This window comes from Rhamphochromis longiceps, linkage group LG20 (assembly GCF_057381845.1).
Source record: "Rhamphochromis longiceps isolate RC_006_pf linkage group LG20, R_longiceps_female_GT1.1, whole genome shotgun sequence".
Lineage (NCBI taxonomy): Eukaryota > Metazoa > Chordata > Actinopteri > Cichliformes > Cichlidae > Rhamphochromis > Rhamphochromis longiceps.
In genome coordinates this window covers 21,804,285-21,829,325 of record NC_140576.1, presented here as the reverse complement: position 1 = coordinate 21,829,325, position 25,041 = coordinate 21,804,285, and the positions used below count along the sequence as shown (strand labels likewise).

Sequence of the window (25,041 nt, the reverse complement as noted above, 5' to 3'; positions counted from 1 at the left end):
GCAGATAACACAGAACACAGATGACGAACACCTGTTCAACCAATCACATTCATTCATTCATTCATTCATTCACCCAATCCGAAATCATCAAAGCAATTTTGCAAAGAGGCTGTATCTTGACAATCCGACCAGATATCTGAAAAAATAAACCACTACATTCTCGGCTAAAAAAAAAATATTAAAAGCGTGTTTGCTGACACACAAACAGTTTTTTTCAGTACAGTTCAGTTAGTTTCTACATGCCAGGGTTGCTGGTGTGCAGAAACGGGGCCACCAGGCCAAAGTTTTGACTCGATCAGCGATAACCCCGCCCCCTGAGTTTAAGATAAGATAAGATAAGATAAGATAAGATAAGATAGAACTTTATTAATCCCTCGGGTGGGTTCCTCTGGGAAATTCGATTTCCAAAAAAGCACAGCACCGACAGAAGTTACAGAGTTACAGAATATTATATATATACACACACACACACACACACACACACACACATATATATAAATACAGAGGGCCACCCTGAAAGATAAAACTAATTCATGAACAGCCAGGGGTCAGGACTGCCAAAATGAATTAATTAAATACATCGGTAAATAATTAATTAAATGTGTCAATAATTAATTAATTAAATATTTATTTAATTAATTAATTCCAATTTAATTTAATTACACATTTAACTAATTATTTGATGGTGTATTTAATTAATCCATTTAGTCACTCCTGGCCCTCCATAGAACTCAGTATCCATTTTAAATCTTTCTTATACAACTTCCAGTGGGTAAATTAAATGTAATATTTTTTAAAGGAACTCCCTTTTTAGCTTTCACGACAAATGCGGAGCTGCACATCTTTCCTCTAGCATCCTCCCCGTCGTGCACGCGCACGTCGGGTCGTCGTAGGGTGGTGGGGGGGCGGAGCCAGCGGACTGCTGCACTGTCCATGGTTGTGTAGTGGGAGCCAGAGAAGGTCCGGGTACGTGCGAGGAGATGCGGCCATAGTCACGCTGCACTGTCTAAAATCATAACCTGCTGGGATCGTTAGCTTCGCAGCGCATTAGAGCCTACTGAAAGGTGAGCCTCCTCCTGCATTTCCATTATTTCCTTTCTTCCTCGACACTCTGGTCCTTGTCCTTGAAAATAACTGCTGACGATCCATTCCTGTCTTGCATCAAGAGCAGGCCGGGGAAGCGAACCAACATGGATGCTGTGCGCTATAGCAGTGCTGCTGCTGATGCTTGCACGGAGATTATGCTCTCAGCATCGTACCCAGAGTCTAATCCTTCCTATAGACATCTTTTGGAGCGGGATGCGATTCGTGACGAGTGGAAATTTGACAGCCGTTTGACTGAACATGTAGTTTTTGATGAAAATTTAAGAAATTAGGCATTATAGGGCTTCAAACAGCGTAGTAGATGTTGATTTGTGTCGAGATGACACCCATTTGGAGGCTTCTGTCTTCTTTAAAGAGTGTGTTTTCTGGTCTTCACCTGATGAAGCCTGTGCTGTTGCAGTGCGTTGTCTCTGTGGGTGTCAGCTGCTGATTTACTTAAAGCAGCATATGCATCAGGGGTCCTGCCAAGATGTCACACCTTCAAAAATCAATAAGGAGAATTTATCTCCTGCTGAAAATCTAAAATTTATATCATCAAAATAAAAAAAGGAGAAAAATTCACTATTTTTTCCCCCTTTCCAGGACTTTTTTTTCCATATATTTCCCACACAGCTGGGTGTTTCTAGTAAGTACTGGACATCTGTATTTCATCCAGACAGCACAGGACCAGCTGTTGCCTGCCTGCAGCAGAGAGCATGGAATCACAAGGGCCTCACTTTAGTTGAATGAATGTACATCCTGGTAAAACAGTCCAAGCAGTGCCTCTTAATTTTGTGCATTTCTGTGTGCAGCCTGTGGACGTGAGGCATCATGAGTGAGCAGCAGAGGCAGCGCTCTCTGTCCACCGCGGGTGAGTCTCTCTACCATGTGTTGGGAGTTGAGAAGATGGCCACGACGGACGATATAAAGAGATCTTACAGGTGAGGCTTTACTCTGGTCACCTGGCTTAGCTCACAGAAAGGTCTGATAACCTGTAAAGCTGACTGTGATGCATTCTGCAGGAAACTGGCGTTAAAGTTCCACCCTGACAAGAATCCCGACAATCCAGAGGCCGCAGATAAGTTCAAGGAGATAAACAACGCCCACGCCATCCTGAATGACCCCACGAAGCGTAACATTTACGATAAATATGGCTCTCTAGGCCTATATGTGGCAGAGCAGTTTGGAGAGGAGAATGTTAACACTTACTTTGTCCTTTCTAGCTGGTGGGCAAAGGTAAGACAGGATCGTTTACTGTTTGCTCTTGTACAACCTTTTACACCTGTTGTCTTAACCTTTATTTCATGAATCTGTTTCCTACAGGCTCTGTTTGTATTGTGTGGCCTGGCCACTGGCTGTTACTTCTGTTGCTGCCTGTGTTGCTGCTGTAACTGCTGCTGTGGAAGATGTAAACCACGGCCTCGAGAGGGCCAGGAGCAGGACTTTTATGTGTCCCCTGAGGACCTGGAGGCTCAGCTGCAATCTGATGAGAGAGGTGAGAACGAGCACCGTTTTGTTTGTTTTTTTTCTTCTCACAAGTACGTTTTTTTTGTATAGCACTTATAAAAATAACAGTGCTACAAAGAGTGTCACAAAAACACATAAATCACACACACTCAAAATCCAAAAAATCTAACTCTTGCTGGAAACGGGTGGGAACAGTCTGCAGGCTCCTGCCTGAGGATCTCAGACTACACTTGGGGTGTTATGGGTACAGCAGCTCCAATATGTTTTCTGGATACAGGCTGCAAAGAGCTTTAAATGTAATAAGAAAAATCTTAAAATCTCTTCTAAAACAAAGAGGAAGCCAGTGCAAAGGCGTTCAGGCTGGTGTATTATGTTTGCTTTTCCTGTAAGAAGTCTTGCTGCTGGCTATTGAATCATTTTTATTTAAGTATTTTAATTAATAGCATTGTACATTTTACACCTTGCTAGTGTTTGATTGGACCCCTTTTGCCTTCAGAACTGCCTCATTTCTCTTTGGTATAGATTCCACAAGGTGCCGGAAGCATTCCTTAGAGATTTTTGGCCATATTGACATGATAGCATCACATAGTTGCTGGAGATTTGCTGGCTGCACACTGGGTACACTAAACACACTATTATATTCAAGAAACCATATATTTTGAGATGATTTGGGTTTTGTGATTCCTGGTGGACTAAGCCAGTTGAAGACAAGTTCACTGTGGTCATAGAGTCAGCAGCACTCAGGTAGGCTGAACTACAAGGCAGGATGGAGCTACGCTTTTACATTGTTTATGCCAAATACTGACCCTAGCATCCAACTGCAGCAGAAATTAAGACTCATCGGACCAGACAATGTTTTTCAGTCTTCTATTGTCCAAGCTTGGTGAGTTTGTGTGAATTGTAGTGTTTGTCCTTGTGTTTGTCGTACAGAGGCTGGTGGTGAACCTATAGTGCTGCAGCCGTCAGCGACAGAGACAACCCAGTTAACATCAGATGGGCACCACTCCTACCGCACTGACCCCGGCTTCAACTAACCCTCCGTTCCCATCGATCCTGGCCTGCGGTCCTGCCTGCTTCCCTGCTCCACCTCAGTGAGATGAACGAAAGGGGCAAAACATCTTTCCACTTCAGAAAGAGAGCCATGCGGAGGTGAAGGGGACTAGTAAGCATGGCCCATGAAAGGAACTAATGAATTCGCATCCCTTACACCTCCCTCCCTGATCGGTCCGCTACGTATTTCCCCGCCAGTACGAGAAGAAATCCCTTTTATTTCTTCTTTTGTATCTCTCAGCCTTTACTCACACAGGTCGCCTGCCCTACCTTACCTTTCCCATAGTTTGCATTATGGTGTAGCATGCACTGTTTGGAAAAAAAGGTCTCCACGTTTTCTTTAATCCTTTGCAACATTTTTACTTTGCAAAGCCCATCATGCAGGTGCAGTTTTTTCAAATGAGTACAGTACATGAGGAGGGGATAAAGTTTACCAGATGTTTTATGCTAAAGGAACAGAGAGCCATGGCTCAGGGAGGTGCTGGTTGGAGAAGTGCTTGCTGGCTTAGGTGGTCGGTACCATCATCAAACCTCCAAGAACTAAGTTGTCATACATATTTACACTTTTCTCGTGTGATTCGCAATCGATATTCTTTCAGTTGAAAATGCCACCTGATGTTGTCAGACCTGCAGTGTGCGCCCCACCAGAGTGTTTTTAATGTCAATCATGAGGTTATTAAGGCACAGAGCTTTATTTGCAGACAGTTTGCTATAGATTTCTGCTGACGTTAGAGTTTCTGCTTTAGTTAGTAATTCGCTTTGGCATTTTCCTTCCTTCTGAAAGCCCCTCATCGCAAGACAGACTACTTCCCCCTGTTTTTCCTGCAGCACTGAGCAGGTTGTTATAATTGTTACTTTACATTAATGCATATTGTCTTTTAATGTATTTTAAATCAAATATGGCACATTTCAACCCCATGGTACAGTTCACTGTTGTTTCATCATATCACCAGCTACAAATTGACGATGACACTGGATACATAAAGTAAAAAAAAAATAAAATCATACATAACCAACATGTTCTTATCTCAAGGAGTGATATAATGTTGTTTTGTCAGATGCCATAAATGTTTCCAGGTTAAAGATAAAATGTCCTTTGGTGACAGTGCCTTAATGCAATGGCCATAGTTAGTCCGTGAAAGTTAATAGTCTGGTTTTAGACACCTATGAAGTCTCTGTTAGGAGGCTGAAGGGGTGGAGGTGCATAAGTTGTAGTTTTGTCATGGAGGAGACCCTGGTTTGGTTCTTGTTTGAACTTATGCATCATGGTTTACCAAGTTGAAAACCAAAAAGCAGATTCAGAGAGCTTTAATTTTAACATAAATGTAAGCAGTCCAACAGAGAGCAGCGATTAGAGCACAGGGAGTCATCTGCTTATCTCGTAGAGATGAGTTCACAGACTGGAGAGAGCACTTTGGCAATGAGTAAATGGGCTCTTTTATGTGCAGGAGGTAATGAGTTGATGGGAAACAGGTACACCAACCTGCCGCTCAGCAAACAGGGGAGAGGACACACCTCTAGCTTGCTCGTGCACGGAATCCTACCAGGGACTGAGAGAGGCCATGGCACTTTGTGTTTTTCCTCTTTTAATTTTTGCTTTCACTCAGTTAGGTTTAAGCCCTAAAACTACTTGGTTGGCCTCCCTTTAAAATAGCAGCCTTGCTTGATGACGTTGGAAGTGACAGTTCTGTGTCACCAGTGCCATAACCCGGTGCATCGTGAGCTGCCACCAAAGGACACCTTGTGCATAAATGAGCCTCGGCTTTGACAAAACAGCGTTATCTGACACCCGACTAATGAGAATGGGCAGATGAAACAATAACATTTCAATAGATTGTATTTATTTTATGGTGACACATCCAGTCTCTTCTTCTCTTCTGTTTTCCTGTCCTTACCTAAGATTTGTACTAATAGTAAAACTATTTTTTAGAGCTACTGCAGCTCACTAAGACTGAGAGACCTTTATTTTATGTTAGTTTTATTTTTCTGCTACGTGAAGCCAAGGAGCTCCAGGTAATCCAGCTGGCTCTGATGAGAACTGCTAAAAGGTAGAAATAACAGATATTTATCAGCAGCAGTGCTGGTTAGGAGGGTGACATGTTTTTAACTCTAGATAAGGTTTAGGGGAAAAAAACATGTTACACTCTTTTGAGTTATTATTATAAAAAAAATAATTAGCATGGAGGATTTCTATTTTCAACTCATTCCTGTGTTTTGAACTGTCCGATGACTTTGATATTTTGTCCGATGCTGTGTGATCGTTCCTCATTGTCGACTTTTCTGAATCCATGCTCATCAGGCATATCATCTGTGAGCCAGTGCTACAGGCAGCTCAGAGTAAAAGATTTTTACATACTGCTGAATTTGCATATATTGCCACACATTTTTGCCATAAATCGCCATGAACATCTTCGCCACTTTGTCAGTTTCATGACTGCTAATGATGTGTTTTTAATGGTTTACAATTGGTGAGCTCCCGTTGCCCACCCTCTGCTATTAACGGTATGGATGTTGACCTCTGTGGCCCTTGTATCATGTTTCCTGTAACCCTTGATGAAACGTAGATGTTCCTGTCATGGCTTTTTCATTGAGATACTGAAAAATGCTACTGTAAATGTTCTAAGTTGAATGCACTGTGTGTTTAAAAAAAAAATTGTAATGGATCAATGATCAGGAAATGACTCCATAAAAAGACAATATAGTATATAGTGTAACTATAGTGAAATGGTTATATGATGCATTTTTGGAATTTTATTTATTTCATACTTGGTCATGTTTCAGATGATGATCGATTATGATTTTAACTGGTATGGTGTTGTAATGTAGCCATTAAATTTTGCAAGGAATGGTTTAATGGTTAAGGTCGCTTGTACATACACTTGGCCCATATAAAGTATAAACCTTAACATTTATGTTGTAGCATGGTAACTGTGTGTCTGGAAGAAAACAAGTGGATCATTGATCTCATTTGCTCTTGGTGAATAAATGTTCCTCAACATTTTGACTCGGGTTTTTATCAAATTAAGTTACATACAGGTTTTTTGTTTTGACACGGATTTCAGATATTTACAGTAGTAGTAATGATATTACTCAGGTAATGTTTTAAGCCGAATAACCAACAAGTTAATGTCAAGTCTTGAACCAACCTTCATTTCTTTATATTTTGTTTCCAGGGAGCCAGATTTGTAATTTTTTAAGAGGTCTTGAGTGATAGTTGTCTGGACTTTTGAAGGTATGGCTGCTTTTTCACCAATTTTTCCGTCCAGTCGGTGTATATGTACGGAGCCCCGCAGGGGACATGGGAGAAAAAAAATGAAGACTGACTTTGCGAGATCCCGAGTTCGTTTTGTGAGATCTCGCAAAAGTCCGTCTTAATTTTTTTTTTCTCCCATGTCCCCTGCGGGGCTCCGTATATATGACCATTTTCAGAGGATTTTTGTTTTTTTAAACCTGATACAGGACATGAGAGATGCATCTACTTGGCCACTGGCCCATCTAGCCTCATCAGAAATAGTGTCAGTGGAAGGAAAACAAGAAGAAAAAGCTCAAGTATGCCAAACTGGAGTGAAAATCAGCAGCAGCAGGTCTTATGGAGCAATGAAATCAAAAAATCTTTGGCCCAGTTCATTGTCATTTCTTTATGAAGGCGGTCAGGAAAGAGGTACAGCTGTGAGTGTCTACAGCCAACTGTAAACTCTGCACGATCAGTTTGGAGCTGCATTTCAGCTGACGGTGTCTTGTTGGTTTTTCACAGTTGCTGTAACATATGAAAGTACTGTCAAATTTTCAATCACCATGCAGAAAAGTAAGCATCTAAATGACAATAACTAAATAAATGTCATATTAAATATTAAAAAATAAGCATGAACACTGTTGAAATCCTTTACACCAATTTGTCTTTAAAATTATTATTATATTATTACTTTTAATTTAAAATATACTGCACATATATAAAAAGAATAATAAAAAAATTTAATAATTAATTTTGACAATGAAATGCTAATGCTAAATGCTAACATAACAGCTGTCAGTTATTACATTTTTGCTCACATGTGAAGGTATTTGTTAGATAAACAAATGTATCTAACTGTAATTAAAAATCAATTTTTTTATGCAAAAGGATATTAATTAAAAAAAACAAAGTAATCTGACTTCCAAATAAATCATCCCTTACCTTCATAGTGTGGTGGATTGTTTAGCCAGCAGATGGAGACAAGTCATTCTTCCAACTTACCTCAGGATCCTTGTACTAAAACATCTCTCAACTGTTCAAACTAGCAATTTGATTTGATTTGAAACTTTGATTTCATGTACATGAGTATAGATTTTATTTGTGATTTTACCCTTGTTTTTTGAAGCTATACTGTGCAGGGGATAAGGCTAGATGCAGCATGTTTTTAGTTAAACTAATTTAAAGGACAAAGTAGGCATATGTGAACATCTTGCTCCTCTTCTTTGCATGGGTTTTAATCTGCATGTGTGGGTGGCCTGGTCAACCATGTTCACAGACAATGATTTCCTTAATAGAATCATACCTGTTTTAATGCAGTTCCACCTGTGGGCCTGAAGATCTCTGAATCTTTTGATGATATCATGAAGGGTAAATGGAAATATATTTAAAGTCTTCACAATTTTATGTTGAGGAATATTATCAAAATTGTTCCACAATTTGCAGATGCAGCTTTTGCAGACTGATGATCTTTTTGAGATCATCTGACTGATGAAATGAGTTAAATATGAGCTACTACTTTTCTTAAAATGAAGCATTGTCTCAGTTTAAATATTTTATATCGTCCTGAGAACCAAGGGAAAAAAATATATTTCAGTTTAGCTGTTGTCCACTACAATGAATAGGCTGGCTCTCAGGAGGATATGCTTTCTATGATCTGTTGATAACATATGGGTTTATGACATTTACACAATGACACAAGTTATTTTAGAATTGGGGATGTATATTATTGTACAACATAAGTACTAATAATTATCTTTCTCTTTTGTTGTTTTAAGTATGTTTTGATGGTTAAACCTTTGACTTCAGTTAAAAAACTCTAAATACTTTTGTCACCAATTTGCAAGACAACGTTCAATGCTACTTTATGTAATAAAGTCGTATTAGATAGGACACTTCTTTTTCCTTTGCGTGAGTTTTAAGGAAGGTTTAATTGTGCTATAGGTTTCTTTAAAAAAAAATCCTGCTCGTGGTCATCATTGTTCCTGTGGTGTGTATGTGTGTGGGTGTAAGCCCATTAACAGCCTCGGTGATCCTGGCTGCCTGCCTCCTGCTGAGCTCAGTGGGGACAGTTGGCAGCAGCTAGCCAGTCAAACACTTGCGAGGTGAAACTGGCAGCAATGAGCAGACAAGGTAAGACCGTCTCGCCATGTCTGTATGGGACCATGTGTGAAATTAGCACCGACATGCATTTACTTTAAAGGTTCATGTTATCAGCTAACAGCAACAAATGTGCAACAGGTGAGGTTAGCTGTTAGCAGAGCAGCTACTTATTAGCTAGTTTTTTGTACAGGAAGAGGGGGAGGAGAGTTCAGCACTGAGGACAGCTCCAGTGTCTGTTTATATATGTCTACAAAAAGTGTTAAAAGTATGCAGAAGTTTCATATGTATCTATAAAAGGCTTTTCTGTGGATTTTTATACATAACATCTATATTAGCTATATCGTTAGCTGTGTATATGCTATACTGTGTATCTATACCTACATTTGGTGTATTTTGTTGTTGTTTTATGCATTTTAAAGGCATTTCTAAGTTAGATGAGGTTCTGAAGGCTAATGATATTTATGTCTGGTGAGTGCTATGTATTTATCTGTACAAATAAACAGGAACTAAACAGTTATGTAATAGGTGTTTCCATTTTACATGGCTTTATCTTATAGTTCATTGCCCTCATTGTTCGTGATGGGTTTTTTTATTCTCACTGAATATGTTCTCTTAGGTGTTTTTAATTAAATGTGAACTCTTCATCCAGTGCGCATTTTGTTGTTAATTTGCATGTTTTTCAAAGGCCTGTCTACTTCACAATCAAAGCACTAAATACTATGGTTTGTAGATTTGGTTAATGCAGCATACCTTTTCTATTAAAACATATATTAAATCAGATACAAATACATTATATATATAAGAGCCAGCTAAGTTAACCTGGGCTTCAGTTACACCACAATAGCCAATATTTTGTTAATAAAATAGTCAAAGGTAACAGGAAAGTATCTATATGATTTTTTTAATTTATCTGGTCTTTTCCTCTTTGCTGTTTCTAAGGTTTTGGTGGAGCTTCTGTTCACTTCTCTCCGAGCATACTGGGAAATGGATCTTCACCCACAGATCTTACAGAGGAGGACTTAGATGCTCTACGTTTTGAACTTACAAAAGTAAAGTTATTCATGGGGGTATTTGGGACAATGTGGGATAGAAACCCTGCTCTAAAGAAAAATTGATATGTGTAACATCAGCTTTTTTTTTTCTTTCTCGCAGATAGAGGATGAAATTCAGGCCTTGAGGCAGGTGCTTTTGGCCAAAGAACAATACGCAGCAGACATCAGAAGGCAACTAGGAATGAGTCCGCTCGGTAACATCAAACAGAGCATATCCAAAGGATGGCAAGAGGTCCAGACCTCAGCCCCGTATGTGCACTTTGGTCCCCATAAACATAATAATGTTTGCTAATTGTTTGAAAACTATTGATAGTTTAACTGATTGAAAACACCTAAACCACTGTCGTGATAGATCGCTTACCACACATATCTTAGTGCACTTTTGTTACGTAACCATGGAAAGTACTCTAATGACTGTCGTAGGCTCTCTATTGTGTCAGCGCAATAATCTGTCAACCTGTGCATGTTCTGTCCATTCAGATATCTCACAGCCTCTGCAACTCTGGATGACATCAGCCACTCCAGTGTGTGAGTGTTCCTCATTATATGCACAAAATAATAAACGTTCTTACTATGTTTTATGACGCAGGGATTTTCCAAAGTTTTGTCCTGCACTCACATGCTAAAGAGGGATCTCTTCAAAGAAACAAGGGATGGGATTTTCCTTGTCAAATAGGATTGGTGCCCCGTTAATAGCCTCACAGCCTGACTTAGCACAAGGAGCAGCAGTATTAACGGGAAACAGGAGGACCAGCCTGAAGCGTTCATTAGAGACAGAGTGAGAGATCTGCTTCAGCCAGATGGACTGTCGCCAGTGACGTCTATGAGCTTATTGTTAACGACGTCTGAGTTAATACCTTTGTGCTCCCTGTATGCACCTGCCTGTTATGTAATATATTACAATAGCGAGAGACTTTTCTTAATTCAGATCCTGACTTCTACTGCTAATTTCTCCTTGTAGATATGTGAGGACACGGGACAGTCTCTCTCATGCAGGCCAGGTGACATCTGCTGCAATGTCTAGTGTGGGCGTGGTCATCACCAGGAGACTGGCACAGATGAGGTACACCCATAGTCAGTTCCTCCACTCAATCTTCATAATAAAAGGCTTTTTTTTTTAAAAACTTTTTAAATTAGCTTTGTTCAAAAATGACTCGGTAGTGAGTAAAAAGTAATAGGATAAATGTCGTTAAGATTGTACTTCCTTTAAGTTCCCTTTAGCTTAAAAATCAAATGCCAGGCTTTTCTTGCACATAATGAAAGAGGACTAAGAGTTCACAGTGCAAAGGCTATCATAGGGGTGTTGGAAAAGCTGTCTTTGGCTAGTTCAGCTGGACAGATGGATGGATAGGAGGCCAACAGAGAGGCATGACAAGTGGACAGCATGTCGAAAGGGTGATTTGAAGTGTAAACTGTGGCTTTTTCTTTCAGCTGCTCCCTTATTCACGAGATGTCACCACAGCGGGTGGCTCTGCATATTTGATTTGGCAGATTTACATGTTAGAAAACACTATCAAAGACTGCAAGTTACAAGCATTGCAATTAGGTGTTGAGAGGAGGCAAATGCAGGACACTGAGGCAGACATAGTGAACAGAAAAACAAGTCTTACTCTGATTGTGCAGAAACACAAAATCATAGAAATAATAATAACTTTATTTGTATAGCACTTTTCAAAACACAGGGTAAAACTCGAGAGGAAACACAGGAGAGCAAACAGGAGAATGAAAAATAAGTGGGAAATGATGGACATGTGAAACAAATAAAACACAGCTAAAAACAATCAAAGCAATAAATAAAAGTAGGACTGGAAAATAAAATATAACTGATATTAAAAGGCATAAAAAAAGATCAACACTAACATGAAACATGGAATTAGGCCCCTAATGTAGATCAACAGGAGATAGAATGAGTGAACCAAAGGCAACCCACTCAGTCACACCAATATGCCAAAAGTCCAAAACAAAATTGATTGTTAAAGTGGCAAAATCGTGCCGCGGGCATACACAACCCGAAATACACAAGGAAATAGGACACAATGGGGTAACGAGATGAAGGTGAAGATAATCAAAGACACTTGAGAAAAGTAATTCTACAAAATTAAAAAAGTAAGTGAGACCTGTTTCGGAAACATGATATACAGGAGTTCACACAAGAGAATGGGAGAGGAAAGATACAGGGAATAAAATAAACACTAATACAAACTGAAACTATGAGCCCAAAGATAGGTTAAGGGCTCCTTAATTTGTGATTATGTTAGTTTTATTTCTGTATTTACATCCTAACTCTCGCATTAGGATTCACTTTTCTGTCTTAGTTTAGAGTTTAATGTTGCACAACTGAAACAGCTTGTATAATTTCACATCCGACATCGGTACTGATAATGTTAAGCGCACATGTAAAGTTTCAAATTATGGTACCGAGTACTGACTGAACAGACTCAGACGGAAGCAATCCTTATACATGCTGCTAACGTGTAATCCTGCATTAGTCACAATTATAGCTACTCTAAACTCCACAGGAAAAAAACATCAATACTAACAAAATCCTTCACTGTCGTAACCCCTAGAATTTGCTTTCATAACCATCCTTTCAAAAATGACAAGGATTTCTTCTGATACTAACATTTCCATTTGAGTCTGTCAGATTTTTAGAAATTCAATAAAAATAGCTGATTGTTAACAGGTTAATGTCAGTTAGACCTTCACTAATCCGGGAGTCTTTCATCAGTTATCTTACAAGTCTCTGGGTGCAGTAGGGAGTATGTCATGGTTTCATGGTGGTTTCATTTATGAGTAAATTGTATTTTATATCCAAATACCTTTTAATGGCTCTATATGTGTTTCTTATTTATTTTCCTTCATCAGTGGCAGATATTCAAAAATCTTATAATTGTATTAATTATCATTTTAATGCAAAAAATAGTCAAAAATACAAATTATATAAACAAAATTACATTTGCATTTTTATTTCTTACCAGATCAATTTTCCTTGTTTTATCAATGCTAGAAGAAGATTAAAACTTTTAAAGTGATGGTATGTTTGAGTGAGGTATGTCTTTACAGTGTGCTGGTATTGGTTTAAAACCCAGATTAGATGAACAAGAGATTGCTTGAGGGATTCTAGTCAGGGTGGGGCTTTTTCATCCTTTGCCACTTCCAAACTTATTTTTCCAACAGAATTTCTACAAACATCTTGTTTTTGAAAGATTTATGCAGAAAAATTCCAAACCAAAGCTTCTCCAGTAGTAGATCTTAAAATTCAAGGTCTGGTAACCGTGGCTCAATGCAAAATAGTTACAATACATTCAAAGCCTGTAATGTTAAAAAAAAATACATATAATAATTATATATTATGACCCCATACCACAGCACTGGGCCAGTTCCTGAAGAAAACTATTAAAAGATGTCAAATAAGTAGATTTAGAACTTCCTGACAGGCTCGAAATTTTGGTTGAAGTGCCTCTTGTGTTTATGTTCAACCACTAAACAGCTGTAATCCAATCACCGTGGAGCACCTGGCCATCAGCAGCAGTAGCTGTTGTTGTAATCCTTGTGGAAACAGAAGCTGATGTGATGTTATCTGTGTCTGTCTGTTTATCTTCATGCTGCAAACTCAACAGAGCTCTGCCTCTTCCAAGCCCACCACGGTAAGATCTGTGAGCGGTAAGACTGAAGTGAGCTGCATGAGAGGGTGTGACCTAAAAAGAATAAAGAAAGAAAAGTGGAAAGTGGTGATTTAGAGTGTTAGAACATCACACATTTCACATCATGCAGTCACTGAAATGGAACTGAAATAATCAGCGTGATTTAAAGAAGATGTTAAATTGTTTTGGGGTTTTCTTCATTTCTATCTTTTTAGATCCAGATGTTTGACATGTCAAGTGTTTTTTAAACAAAAACTTATTTTCCACCTTTTTTCTCTCAATTTTTTGACTAATTCAAGAATTTTGAGAACAAGACTTAAATTAATTTATAGTTCAATAAGGAGAAATTGTTTGAAAGAAAAGAACAAATTTGTTGCATGTAAAATGTAAGCATTTCTAGCAGTTATTCTATGATAAGAGGCAAAATCATGGAGCAGATTCCCAGATAAAGGAGACCGTAACTTCACCACCCAGTGTCTAGGCCAGAGGTCTGGAGCCTGTGGATCTGTTGCCCAGCTTTAGCAACTCCCTGTGATTTTGACAGAAAAATAAATAGTATAAAATAATTAATATACTGTTATAAAAATGTGTAATATGTGCCTACATCTAGATATCAACTGGTGCCGTATCTGGTTAATTTTGCTGAACATCAGTAGCAGTGGTTTCCATGAATGCAGACACATAAACACCTCATCATTTTCAAAATGTGCTCCAGCTTCCTTCCCATTTCCTAACGAGTCACCACAGGAGAAGAATCAGCATGCTTGTGATGCCCCAGAGGCTGGGTTTGGATCCTCTACTAGTCTTAAGCCAGAGATCTTTAATATAAGGTCAATCCTCTACACATATGGAGCCACTGAGCTACTGACTCCAAAAATGTGTCGTGGACAGATTTGTTTGCTTTCACTGCCCACGCTGATGTTTTACCATTATACTTCATCTACAGCTGGGCTTTCAAATTAAACTAAAACTGGTCTTCTTTTTTATTTTTAAAGTTTTTGAAAGCTATTAATCTGCTATATGTTAAACTTTCTATTATCAAAGTGGACTCCATAGTGCTGTAGCCATCACAATGATGGCCTAAACATGCATTTCTCCCTTCAGATATTTTTTTAGTTGTGTTACACAGATTAAGATTTGTGTAAAACCCTTTCCACACAATCAAGAGCCGAGCAATAAAAGTGCTTTTTATCTATATAAGATATGACATCATCATATTGGCCAGCAACCGCCTACAAACAGGCTAAAATTTCCCACTGGCATCTATGAGCCTGCAAAACTTTATGAAAACATAATCTGATTTTAATTTCATGACGCTAACATCTAATTAATCCCACAAGAGTTGAATTATTCATGATTATATTATTACATATATTATCACAGATAGATCTTCCTTTCTGAACTAATCTGAAACTGTTATTATAAACGTTTTAACCCTTATTGTACAAATCTACAAAATCTGCAGCAAAATAAAATGTATTTATTTATTTTTTGTAATTTTAAGGCTTATTTGTCTTTTTTAATGCTTAAATGTCCTGCTTTCTGTTTCCCAGCACACTGAGCCACACCATAAGTGTGCCGAGTATGAGGTAAAACACCATGTCTCTTTGTCTCTTTAGATCTTTTCATATATGCATGGCTTAGACATTAACTTTGCTCATCTTTTAATATGTCCTTTGTCTTTCCTCAGGCATTCCTCTACATTCAGATCTTTTGAGGAAATGGTTGGCAATATGAAGGTAAACAGCAGGAAGGTGGATAAAACAGTTAGCTCTGTGCTTCTTGTTTTGAATACTGTCACTTGTTTCATAGGATAAGGTGACTGGCAGCACGTCAACTAATGGAAACACGTCCGGGTTTGAAAGAAGATCCCATCGCCACAGTCAATGAGGAAAAACCAGTCTAATGTCAATAATTATTTTCATGACTTCTAAAGCTATAAAAGAAAATAATTTTGCTCCCTGTCTGTATGAATTTGTTTTTTGACTGTAATCTAAAACCGATTGTCTGATAGAATATGTTAAATTTTTAACTTAAGCTCATTTTGACATAAAACATTTTTAATATTCAATACTCAGTTTCATGGATGTAATTTATTTTGACATGTGTGTGCAGAGACTCATGCAGAAATCAGCTGTAATTTAAATTATAAGTATTTTTGTAATTGAACATTTTTCAATTAAAGTTAATAGAATGGTGTGCAGTCTTTTGAAATGGATGTTAAAATACATTGTCCATATTGTTTGATCACGGACAATATAAAACGATTTCACTTCATAAGTATGAACCTCTAGGTGGTGCAAGAGATACACAAGGGGTGTCAAGGCCATTTTAATTCTAGGGTCTCATACATCCTCATAGATGGAAATCAAGTGGGACAGACTTTGTTTTAGAAACTATTAAAACTTTAATCTTATATTTCTAATAACATAAAAAAAGTTAAATTATATTTATTATCTGCAATTTTCACACTTAGCAAATTTATTGATACACCTATGCTGCCTACCTACTTTGTGTCCATTCTACTTTACTTAATCAGCCTTTAGCTAAAAGCTGCAATCCCAAAAATGAAATCCTACAGAGAAGGACCCAATATTTATAGATCATTTATCATTTATAGATCAAAAGGTTATTATAAATATGTATACCTGGCTTATCATAACGGAACATTTATTAAAGTGTTGAAAATAAAAAGCCATAAAAGTGACAACCACGAATGTTAGCAAGCCTTAATGACATTAACCAAAAGCTTTATTGACTGACCAATGCATTTTCGGCTTGTGGCCTTCATCAGGGCCACAGTAACACATAATAGAAGTTTGCTTAAATAAAAGGCAGGAAACAGAAAAAAATCAAATTAACCAATCACGTCTTCATAGAAAAACCATCTTAAAATAATACATGTATGAAATACATAAGAAAAATATTACAAATATACAAAAAAACTATAAAATGATTACAAAGGAAAGTATTTCATGAAAAAAGGAGTCAGTGCAGCAGTTAGATTAAAAAACAAGAGTACATCATAACATGGAACCACATTTGTGGTAAGGTCCATGTAAAATCTCTAAAATATAAACTTAAAATGTAGACTTAAAACGAGATGTCTAGAAAGCTACTCTTTCTTTTGTTGATGAATAAATAAACATTACCCATGCGAGAATAATTGACAAAACAAAGTAACTGGTAAAAAAGAATAAAAACAGTAAAAAGGGTACAGTTCACAAAATCTCATTGATAGAAAAATCCTCATTCATACCTCTAGGGTGCAGACTCTATCCAAAATGCTTGTCTTTTTTCCTGATAAAATTAATGTTACCACCTCTTTGGTTTAATTTAATGGCTTCAATGCCTAGAAAGAATAAAGGTAAATTTGGATGTTTATCATTGAAGTGTCTTGCAACAGGGCTGGTTAGATCATTCCTCTTGATTGAACTTCTGTCTTCATTAATTTGATCTTTCAGAGGGCGGGATGTTTCTCCTATATATTTTATTGCATGGGCACTGTATCATGTAAATTACATTTTTAGTTCTGCATGTGATAAAGCACTTAATGGCAGTGGTTTTGTCACTTATGGGATCTTTAAATTATTTAACATTTTTGATATATTGAAAATTTATGCATTACCCACATATGAAATTACCTTGTAGGTTATGGCTTATCAGGGTTTTATCTGGAGTATAGGGTCCTGGGAAGCTCTAACAAGCCTATTTTTAATATTTCTTCCTCTTCTATAGGTTATCATTGGTGGTTCTCTAAAGGTACCTAATAAGTTTGGGTCATTTTAAAGGATATGCCAGTGTTTTAAAATCATTTCTTTAATGTTCCTGGTTTTTGGTGCAAAGGTTGTACAAAAGACAAGTTTAGGTTTAAGTTTTGGAGATTTCTTACTTGCTAAATAGAAATCCCTGCTTATTGAATTCACCTACTCTTCTGCAGATCTTAACCTGTCCTCTTTGTAGGCTACTATCTTTCTTTAAATTTGTTCAACATCTTTTCTTTGCTCTTATTATATTCATCCGGAATTCACAGATATGTTTGAGTCTAATCAGTTGGCTTACAGGGATGCTTAACCAATTAACCAATACTAACCTGTTTTAAGTCAGCTGGTTTATCTATGAAGACATGATTGGTTAATTTTAATTTTTTTCTGTTTCCTGCCTTTTATTTAAGCACACTTCTACTATGTGTTACTGTGACCCTGTTGAAGGACACAAGCCGAAACGCGTTAGTCAGTCAATAAAGTTGTTTCTCTTCCCTTGAAGTGTTGCTGGAGTCCCTGCATTGTGAATTTTTTCATCCTCCCCACGCACCTTGTAAGCATGTGAAGTTGTGCCAGAAATGTTCGCTGTGATTAACTAAAAGCTCAAAATGTCTTGTTCCCTGACCGGGAATCGAACCCGGGCCGCGGCGGTGAGAGCGCCGAATCCTAACCACTAGACCACCAGGGAGCGATAGTCATTTTTGCGAATCCTGACCCTTTAAAAGAGACCTTCAGCTTTACGAACTCAAAGAAATGCTGTTTTTAACTGAGACAGAATAATGCTGCATTGTTGTCTCATGTGGTTTCCAGTACGGGAAGGGTAATAATTTCGGTTACCATCTCTACTTAGATACATGCTCTGAGTTAAGAAATTTATGAATGAGTCTTTACAAACGAACTGCTTTTACAATGCCTTTCAGCTCAACGTAAGGCCGAAAAACCCTTTAAAAACCACTCGTCCGCTACCTTGTTACTAACTCAAATTTCACCTGTTATTGAAAACGGCTTGGCACTGTCTGCCTGTTCCCATTTCACCTCTAAACTGGCTGGCTAATGTGGATTATCCCACGAGTCTGTGCCAGCAGCGGGTTAACATAAGCCGCTCCAAGCCTGCTTCTCCTTCTCCTCAGTCTGGTGTCACCGATTACAAGGTTCCGCACGTTCAGTGGCCTCGAGCTACCACAGGCCACACCCCGTGGTTCCACAGTGGCACGTGCCAAACCCAGCTTGTATAAAATGGCCCTCGGTGACTCTGCGTGAACCAGAAGCGCAGCAGTAGTGACCGACGAGGTCATCACCGATAGTTCCTTTACAAATGGGCCATAGAAACAACTAGTACCTTTTCTAGTTCCAGCCATCCGCACCTTACAACCGCACCTGGTGACAACGACACCACCCCACTCTTGCAGGTAAGTCCAAATAACATCACTAGAAAAGCGTTAAAATATCAGCAGCTAATTATTTGTATGTTTAATTGTAACCTTGATATGTAAACTTAGTGAAAACAAAAAATGTTAATTGAAAAATATAGAATATTAGTTCATTATTTGTAAGTTAAAGGTGGTGTTTAGTGATGATCATTTTCAAACCATAAATTCAATTTCAAATTAGACTAATTCAAATTCAGTTTTCAAAAGCATTTATTCAAGTTACAATTCAGATTCAATCTGAGCAATTCAAATTCAAATTGAACTCATTCAAATTCAGTTTCTGATGGCACAGATTTCTGCCCATAGGTGTTCTCCAAGTCTTTTCAAGTTGCCTACAAACCATCTCACATCACTGGACAGGCACATTTTTATTCTAATTACCCGAGAGCACACTCTGGCTTTCTCTGTGTACAAAGCAACACAAATATAATGGCCATTAATGCACCAAAGTGAAAAGGAAAAACAAACTAAACTATTGTTAAAGGTATACCCGCTTACCGCAGAAGGCTGTGAAGGTCACAGTTACACAAACACTTTTGTGGTATTTTTTAATGTAAATCTGTATCTCGTGCATTTTTGTCTACAAATGCAGTAAATATTAAAGAAGGCAGGTGAAACTGCCTTCTGGACTGCTGGTGTATCTGTGCGTCAGCTCAGATGTTAATCTGGGTTATCAGGTGCAGACCTGTACCTGCTTCATGAAATCCCTACAGCCATCTGCTGCTCACCTGGTATTAAGCTCTACAGCCTTCAGCTGGTTCTCTGTTAATACGTGTTTTTCAAAAGGAGTCATTTTAAATAAATAAATGTAAAACTAAAAATATTATTACTATACTATATTTAGTAATTAACTACCACTAATAGTAAGTTCATTTGGTGGAATAAAACAAACAAAAACAAAAATGCACTTACAAAATAAACTTAATTGCGAAGAAATATCATTAGTTAGCCTGCAGATGCTTATTGTGACTGAGCTGCCTCAATCAATGGGAAAGTGTTGCATTTGTCATAATATAATAGTACTTTTACAAAGTTAAACCTTTTAAAGCACTAAAAATGAACTGAAACCAGTAACAGTATGCTGACCTGGCATCTAAAAATAAAAGTTAAATAAATATATATAAAATTAATATAGGAAGCTATAATAAGTCTGGATGCAGGCCTCTGTTGTGACCTAACAGAACAACCTGATTTTTCTGTGTCAGTGGTCACGCAGCCAGCTCATGCTGACATGTCCTCACACATGTTTTGGTTATTTGAGTCATGGGAAACCATACTCCCTGAAGCAGCTGTTTCTGTTTTAGCACTCTGCACTCGAGGCCCTTAAACTAAGCACAGAGGGAAACGTGCAGCACAGATGTGCAGTATCTCTGTGGTACAACATGAAGGGAATAAAATTATAAATAAACTTTTTTTTTCTGTGTTTGCCTTTAGGTTACCATTTTCCATCTTTGAGCGGTTTTCCACCTAAGGTCGGCAACAATGGCAGCAATTCCATCAAGTGGCTCCCTTATCGCCACCCATGATTATTACAGAAGTGAGTCCCATGTGGTTTATGTACATTTCATTTTTGTGTAAGTTTATTTTTTCTATTAATTTTTTCTTCTAGAATAAGACTTGAATAAAAAGCCAAACTGTGTTTTCTCCAGGGCGCATCGGGTCCACATCGAGTAACAGCTCTTGCAGCAGTGCTGAGTACACAGGAGAGGCCATTCCACACCATCCAGGTATTCAGCATGACCTGATTTTATATGCAAAATTTTTAAAAAGGAAAATCTTCCTCTCTCCGCATCAGATAACGTTCAGTTTTGCTCCTTGCAGCACTTCCACGGCAAGACTCTGACCACTGGTGGACTTCGTTTTTCTTTGCTAAACAGAACCAGCCCGGCATGCAGAACAGCTCTGAAAATCAAAAGTGAGCATTGTAATATTTGTGGAAGGCAGTTACCTTTGATTTTTTTTTCCTTGTAGTTGTTGGTTTTTAAACTGTGGCTTTTTCTGTGTTGCAGGAACAGTACCTACACAGTGGCCAATGGCCAGGTGACCTGCATCGCCAGGCAAATGGTGCTGAACAGACAGGTCAGCGAGAGCAGTGAAAACGGGAAGTCTGAACCAATGAGCCCTCCTCCAGTTACCCCATTCGCACCTTACTCACCCTCAGCTTGACCGTCCATCCCCATAGTCCAAGCAATGGAGATGGAGATGACGATGGTGATGGCAACGAGGGTGTTTTTTCTAACTTTTAGTCGGTAGAGTTTGCTTTTCCTGTTTGCCTGTATAAATTATTACATTTTTGTTATGACCAAAAGTAAAAAAAAAAAAACAAACAAACAATGTTTTTTCATATAGTTCTTCTTATGACTTGACAGTGTTATCATTAATACTATTACCAGTACTACTAATAAAATGCTTACAGTGAGCACTTGTGTGTCGCATTTTCTTTCTGTTATTGACATTTACAGACTGGTTGTCAAAAGAAACTGAGCTTTTATTTAGGAAACATTATGACAAATCCTCAGATTTGCAGCGGTTCATGGGATGTTTTTCTGTAGGGGGAGAGAGAGGCGCGCTGCTTACCAAGCAACCTTAATCTCTTTAACTTCGTTATGATTATAAATGATTATTACAAGGGGTATTACAGTTTATATAACACTTCACCTTAGCTTGAATGTGGGTCACCAAGCTCCTGGAAGACACACTGCTGCAGAGAGTAAAAGTTAGGACAGTCGGGCATGATTAACAGTTAAATAAAAATGCAGCGGGTTTATTCATGTTTTGTTCTGTAGATGCATAAATTCACTGAAAACAAATCACTGTTTAGACACCTACTACAGCAGCCATGCACCCGCTGCTGTTTGCCACCATAAAACCCACTCAGCATGAATGTAAAGCACTCCTATTAAAGCTCATGCTGCCATTGTTTTCAGAGACGGGCACATTATTGTAAAATATTCAAGCTGTTCATTCTCTAAATGCTGCAACCGGAGAGATTTTAAAGCTCCCCTGTGATCCTTTAAGACTTAAAATTCTACATGTGTTCTCAGTTTGTGAATAAATGTTGATTTCGTTTATATTTGAAAGCACCTAAATACCACATTAAAAGACAAAGAGATGTGCTTATAATCAAATTAAATTAACAATCACATTTTATTAGAAATGTGATTGTAGGATTAGTATGTGATTAGTAAGAGAAGAAGTTCAAGATGGTGATTAGATCCTGATATGCCGGCAAGGATTTAAGAAAATAATGTTTTGAAGTTTAGTGCAACACATGTCAAAGGGTGTAATGAGCTGCGTTCTAGCTTTTCGTTTTTGGTTCTTGTTGAATCCAGAATTGGGTTAAAATTCTGCTTCTCACATAAAGTGGATTGACAGGCCTCTTTGTACCACATCCTCCCACCAGAGAACTCATGCTGAGTCCAGGCTTATTTGTGGTTCTTAGAATGGAGACAGACCTGCTCTCCTCTTAAGATGTTAAGATTAAACTTTCCTTTTTGACAAAACATACAGTTTGGGCTGGACTGGGTGACTCTGAACTATCCTTTAGAAATGTAGTCAGCTGGGAGAAATCCAGTGATGCACACAATATTTATTCTCCACTCTCCTCTTCACTTTTATTTCTTTTCTTTTCCTTTCAGGTTCATATGTCACTACTGCATTTTATTGACTGTTGTCTATTCCAGCTTTTCCACAATCATTAGAGTGTTCAGTGAAAGCGAATATTACAGAAATTAATTAATTTGGTCTTAAATTTATACACAACATTTTTCTGTGCATCACGAGACGAACATTATTGGTCACAAACAAAATCCTTAATGCTTTCATCATCTACCCAATGACATGTTGTTCCACAGCTCAACCATAAATGTGCTGGACTGTACGCTTTAAAAAGAGCTACTTTGACATCTTGTGCTGATGCATGCAGTGCTACACAGCATTATCATCATCACAGAAATCATTCCTGGTAGAGTATCTTTCATAGTCACCGCATTTAGCAACTGCTCTCTGAAACAGAATGAGGGGAAAATTTTGAATCTGATCCTCATTGGTTGTCGTGAGCATTGTTACATTCTTCTTGGTACTAATTTAAGTATCGGGGTCAGCTCATGCAACCTGAGCTACTGCTGCAAATTGGCAACATAAAGATGCAGAACTAAGTCAACCAAGTCATGGAAGATTGATAAGGCCTTTACCGATCATACATCCTGTTTTCCTCTTGTTTACAAGGATTCAGGTACACAGTGAGAAGAACAGTTGCCAACATCCAACCATACTTTAATTGAACTGTGAACTATCACCATAGCACATTTCCTTTAAAACCAGTCTTGTGTAGCTCTCTTATTAAGACTATCGTCATAAAATAACTATGTAACAGATTAATGATAACAGGAGGATCAATAGGTGTTTCCTTGAACTACAAGTCAGAGAAGCTTTTGTAAACTATAGACTGACAACTAAGAATAAACTGAGCAAAGTCTACGTGCAGTACTGTCCTGTTCACAAGATAATCTATCTGGACAAACCAGAAATGCAGACAGTTCCAGTACTCTATGCTGATCATTTACAGCCGTGTCAAACATGATTCATGCAGTCAGAACTGGTACAACCTGTTCTCAATGCCCTCCAGAGCTGACCTATTCCTGGCGGTGTGTCAGGGAGGGCTAAAAATGTCTCATGATCCCAGCTGAGCACAAGCAAACCTGTGGCAATGCACTACCGTGGGACTTTCCCCTCGTGTTGGTCTTTTTAGTGACTCCACATGGTATCTTGAGTTTCTCTGTACAAAGTTTACAGACCAGAGTGAAGGACAAATACAGGTTAAAGAGGTTAAACAAAAACAACACAGCCCGTGAGGGCATCCAGGAGCAGCAAATACAAGAAACACCAGGGTGTCCAGATCCTCTTTTATTGTCATAGCGCCATGTTCTTCTGCAGTATTTAATGAGTTTTGGTTGCTTATTCACTTTATTAATCTTCTTTCGGTGTTTTTGTTTTCCTATTTGTCTCCAGTGTTTCTCAGACTTTGCCTCTGTCTGTCTTGTCTTTATTTTAGTGTCTTTGTACTCCTTATGTCCACTGTCTTTTTTATTTTGGTTAATACACTTCCCTCCATGTCTGCTGTGCCTTGAGTTCCCTCCTTTGTGATTGTTTTCCTCACCTCAATTTTCCCTTATCTGGATTCCCTGTTTGGTTTATGCCTATTGAACTTTACACATCTTTAGTTCTAGATCAGCTGAAAAAGGCTGGTTTTATTGTTGATAACATTGCCAGCGTGAGCTTACTGAACTTGGGTCATTTCTCCACTAACCAATAAAAGCATAAACCCAAAGCTTTTGTGCAAATAGATGCAAAATAATTACTTTAAGTTTTGAAAATGCCTCGTGGTGGTGGTTTGGTTCCCTGCCTACCATTCTCTCACTTCTTTAATTTGCAAAGGTGAACTTTGAAGGATGAGTGAGAACTGTCTGTTGAAATGGGTCAAAATCATCATGCTAGCTCTTCTTTTCATGCAGAAATCCTACAGCAGGCTAATTTACAATATAAAATATGCTGTCTTTTTTTAAAAATGGATTTAAAACACTTATAATATCTCTGATTATATGACTTTTTAGTTGCACTTTTTAATATCAAACTATATCATTATGTCTATTTATAAAGATGGCCTAAGGCCTAAGAGGCCTAACTGGTTTTTGGTTTCCCATTTATATAATCCTAAAGATGTCCCTCCATCTAAGGATTTATTACAGAAGTACACTACTTCAGGTTTGTGTTATTCTTTAGGGTATGTTGTTATTAGACAGACTGAATGTTTTTCTCTATATGATGCATGTCAGTGAAATAGTTTAGGAAATCATATCTTTTCTGAATGCTGACTCTGTGCAGTGAAAGAGCCTGGCATGGCCGCAGAGCTCCCATCCAGACCAGACACTCTAAAGATAAATGGGGAATGTGGGGCAAAGGTATCTGGTTCATGAATCGATGCCTCCCCAAAGTCCAGCCTCTGACTCCCAACAAATGTACAACTTTAAACTGCTTTGATAAGATAACAGGAATAACAGGAATCAGCTTTGTTTGACTTCTCAAGTAAAAGGGTTTATACTGTTTGCAGGGGCACTGCTCGCATCCTTTTTTATGTCTATGTTTGACTGGCAGCATGGCCTAAGAACGTGGGTTCATCTGTCACTGAGGGACATTTCATGTTGAAATCCAATCCTGATT

General features: G+C 38.1%; 3 protein-coding genes and 1 non-coding gene across 4 annotated transcripts; 3 read left to right on the top strand and 1 right to left on the bottom strand.

Annotated features, from left to right (window-relative positions):
* Positions 1 to 920: 920 nt before the first annotated feature.
* dnajc5aa (DnaJ (Hsp40) homolog, subfamily C, member 5aa) lies at positions 921 to 6,614 on the top strand. The gene is made up of 5 exons (XM_085394594.1): positions 921 to 1,064; positions 1,896 to 2,024; positions 2,106 to 2,319; positions 2,407 to 2,578; positions 3,481 to 6,614. Exons 2-5 carry the CDS (start codon positions 1,915 to 1,917, stop codon positions 3,582 to 3,584), a joined length of 600 nt encoding a protein of 199 aa, XP_085250720.1. The 5' UTR covers positions 921 to 1,064; positions 1,896 to 1,914; the 3' UTR covers positions 3,585 to 6,614.
* A 2,255-nt stretch (positions 6,615 to 8,869) lies between these two features.
* On the top strand, positions 8,870 to 15,756 carry LOC146645265 (tumor protein D54-like). The gene is made up of 9 exons (XM_085393906.1): positions 8,870 to 8,962; positions 9,872 to 9,981; positions 10,085 to 10,233; positions 10,465 to 10,512; positions 10,946 to 11,047; positions 13,605 to 13,631; positions 15,182 to 15,217; positions 15,319 to 15,367; positions 15,441 to 15,756. The coding sequence occupies exons 1-9, from the start codon at positions 8,950 to 8,952 to the stop codon at positions 15,516 to 15,518; spliced, it is 612 nt and encodes a 203-aa protein (XP_085250032.1). The 5' UTR covers positions 8,870 to 8,949; the 3' UTR covers positions 15,519 to 15,756.
* A 2,252-nt stretch (positions 15,757 to 18,008) lies between these two features.
* trnae-cuc (transfer RNA glutamic acid (anticodon CUC)) lies at positions 18,009 to 18,080 on the bottom strand. Its single transcript has one exon. It is a non-coding gene; the product is annotated as a tRNA-Glu (tRNA).
* A 557-nt stretch (positions 18,081 to 18,637) lies between these two features.
* ppdpfa (pancreatic progenitor cell differentiation and proliferation factor a) lies at positions 18,638 to 21,242 on the top strand. Its single transcript, XM_085394871.1, has 5 exons — positions 18,638 to 18,801; positions 20,257 to 20,359; positions 20,472 to 20,549; positions 20,644 to 20,737; positions 20,832 to 21,242. Exons 2-5 carry the CDS (start codon positions 20,305 to 20,307, stop codon positions 20,986 to 20,988), a joined length of 384 nt encoding a protein of 127 aa, XP_085250997.1. The 5' UTR covers positions 18,638 to 18,801; positions 20,257 to 20,304; the 3' UTR covers positions 20,989 to 21,242.
* The last annotated feature ends 3,799 nt before the right edge of the window (positions 21,243 to 25,041 follow it).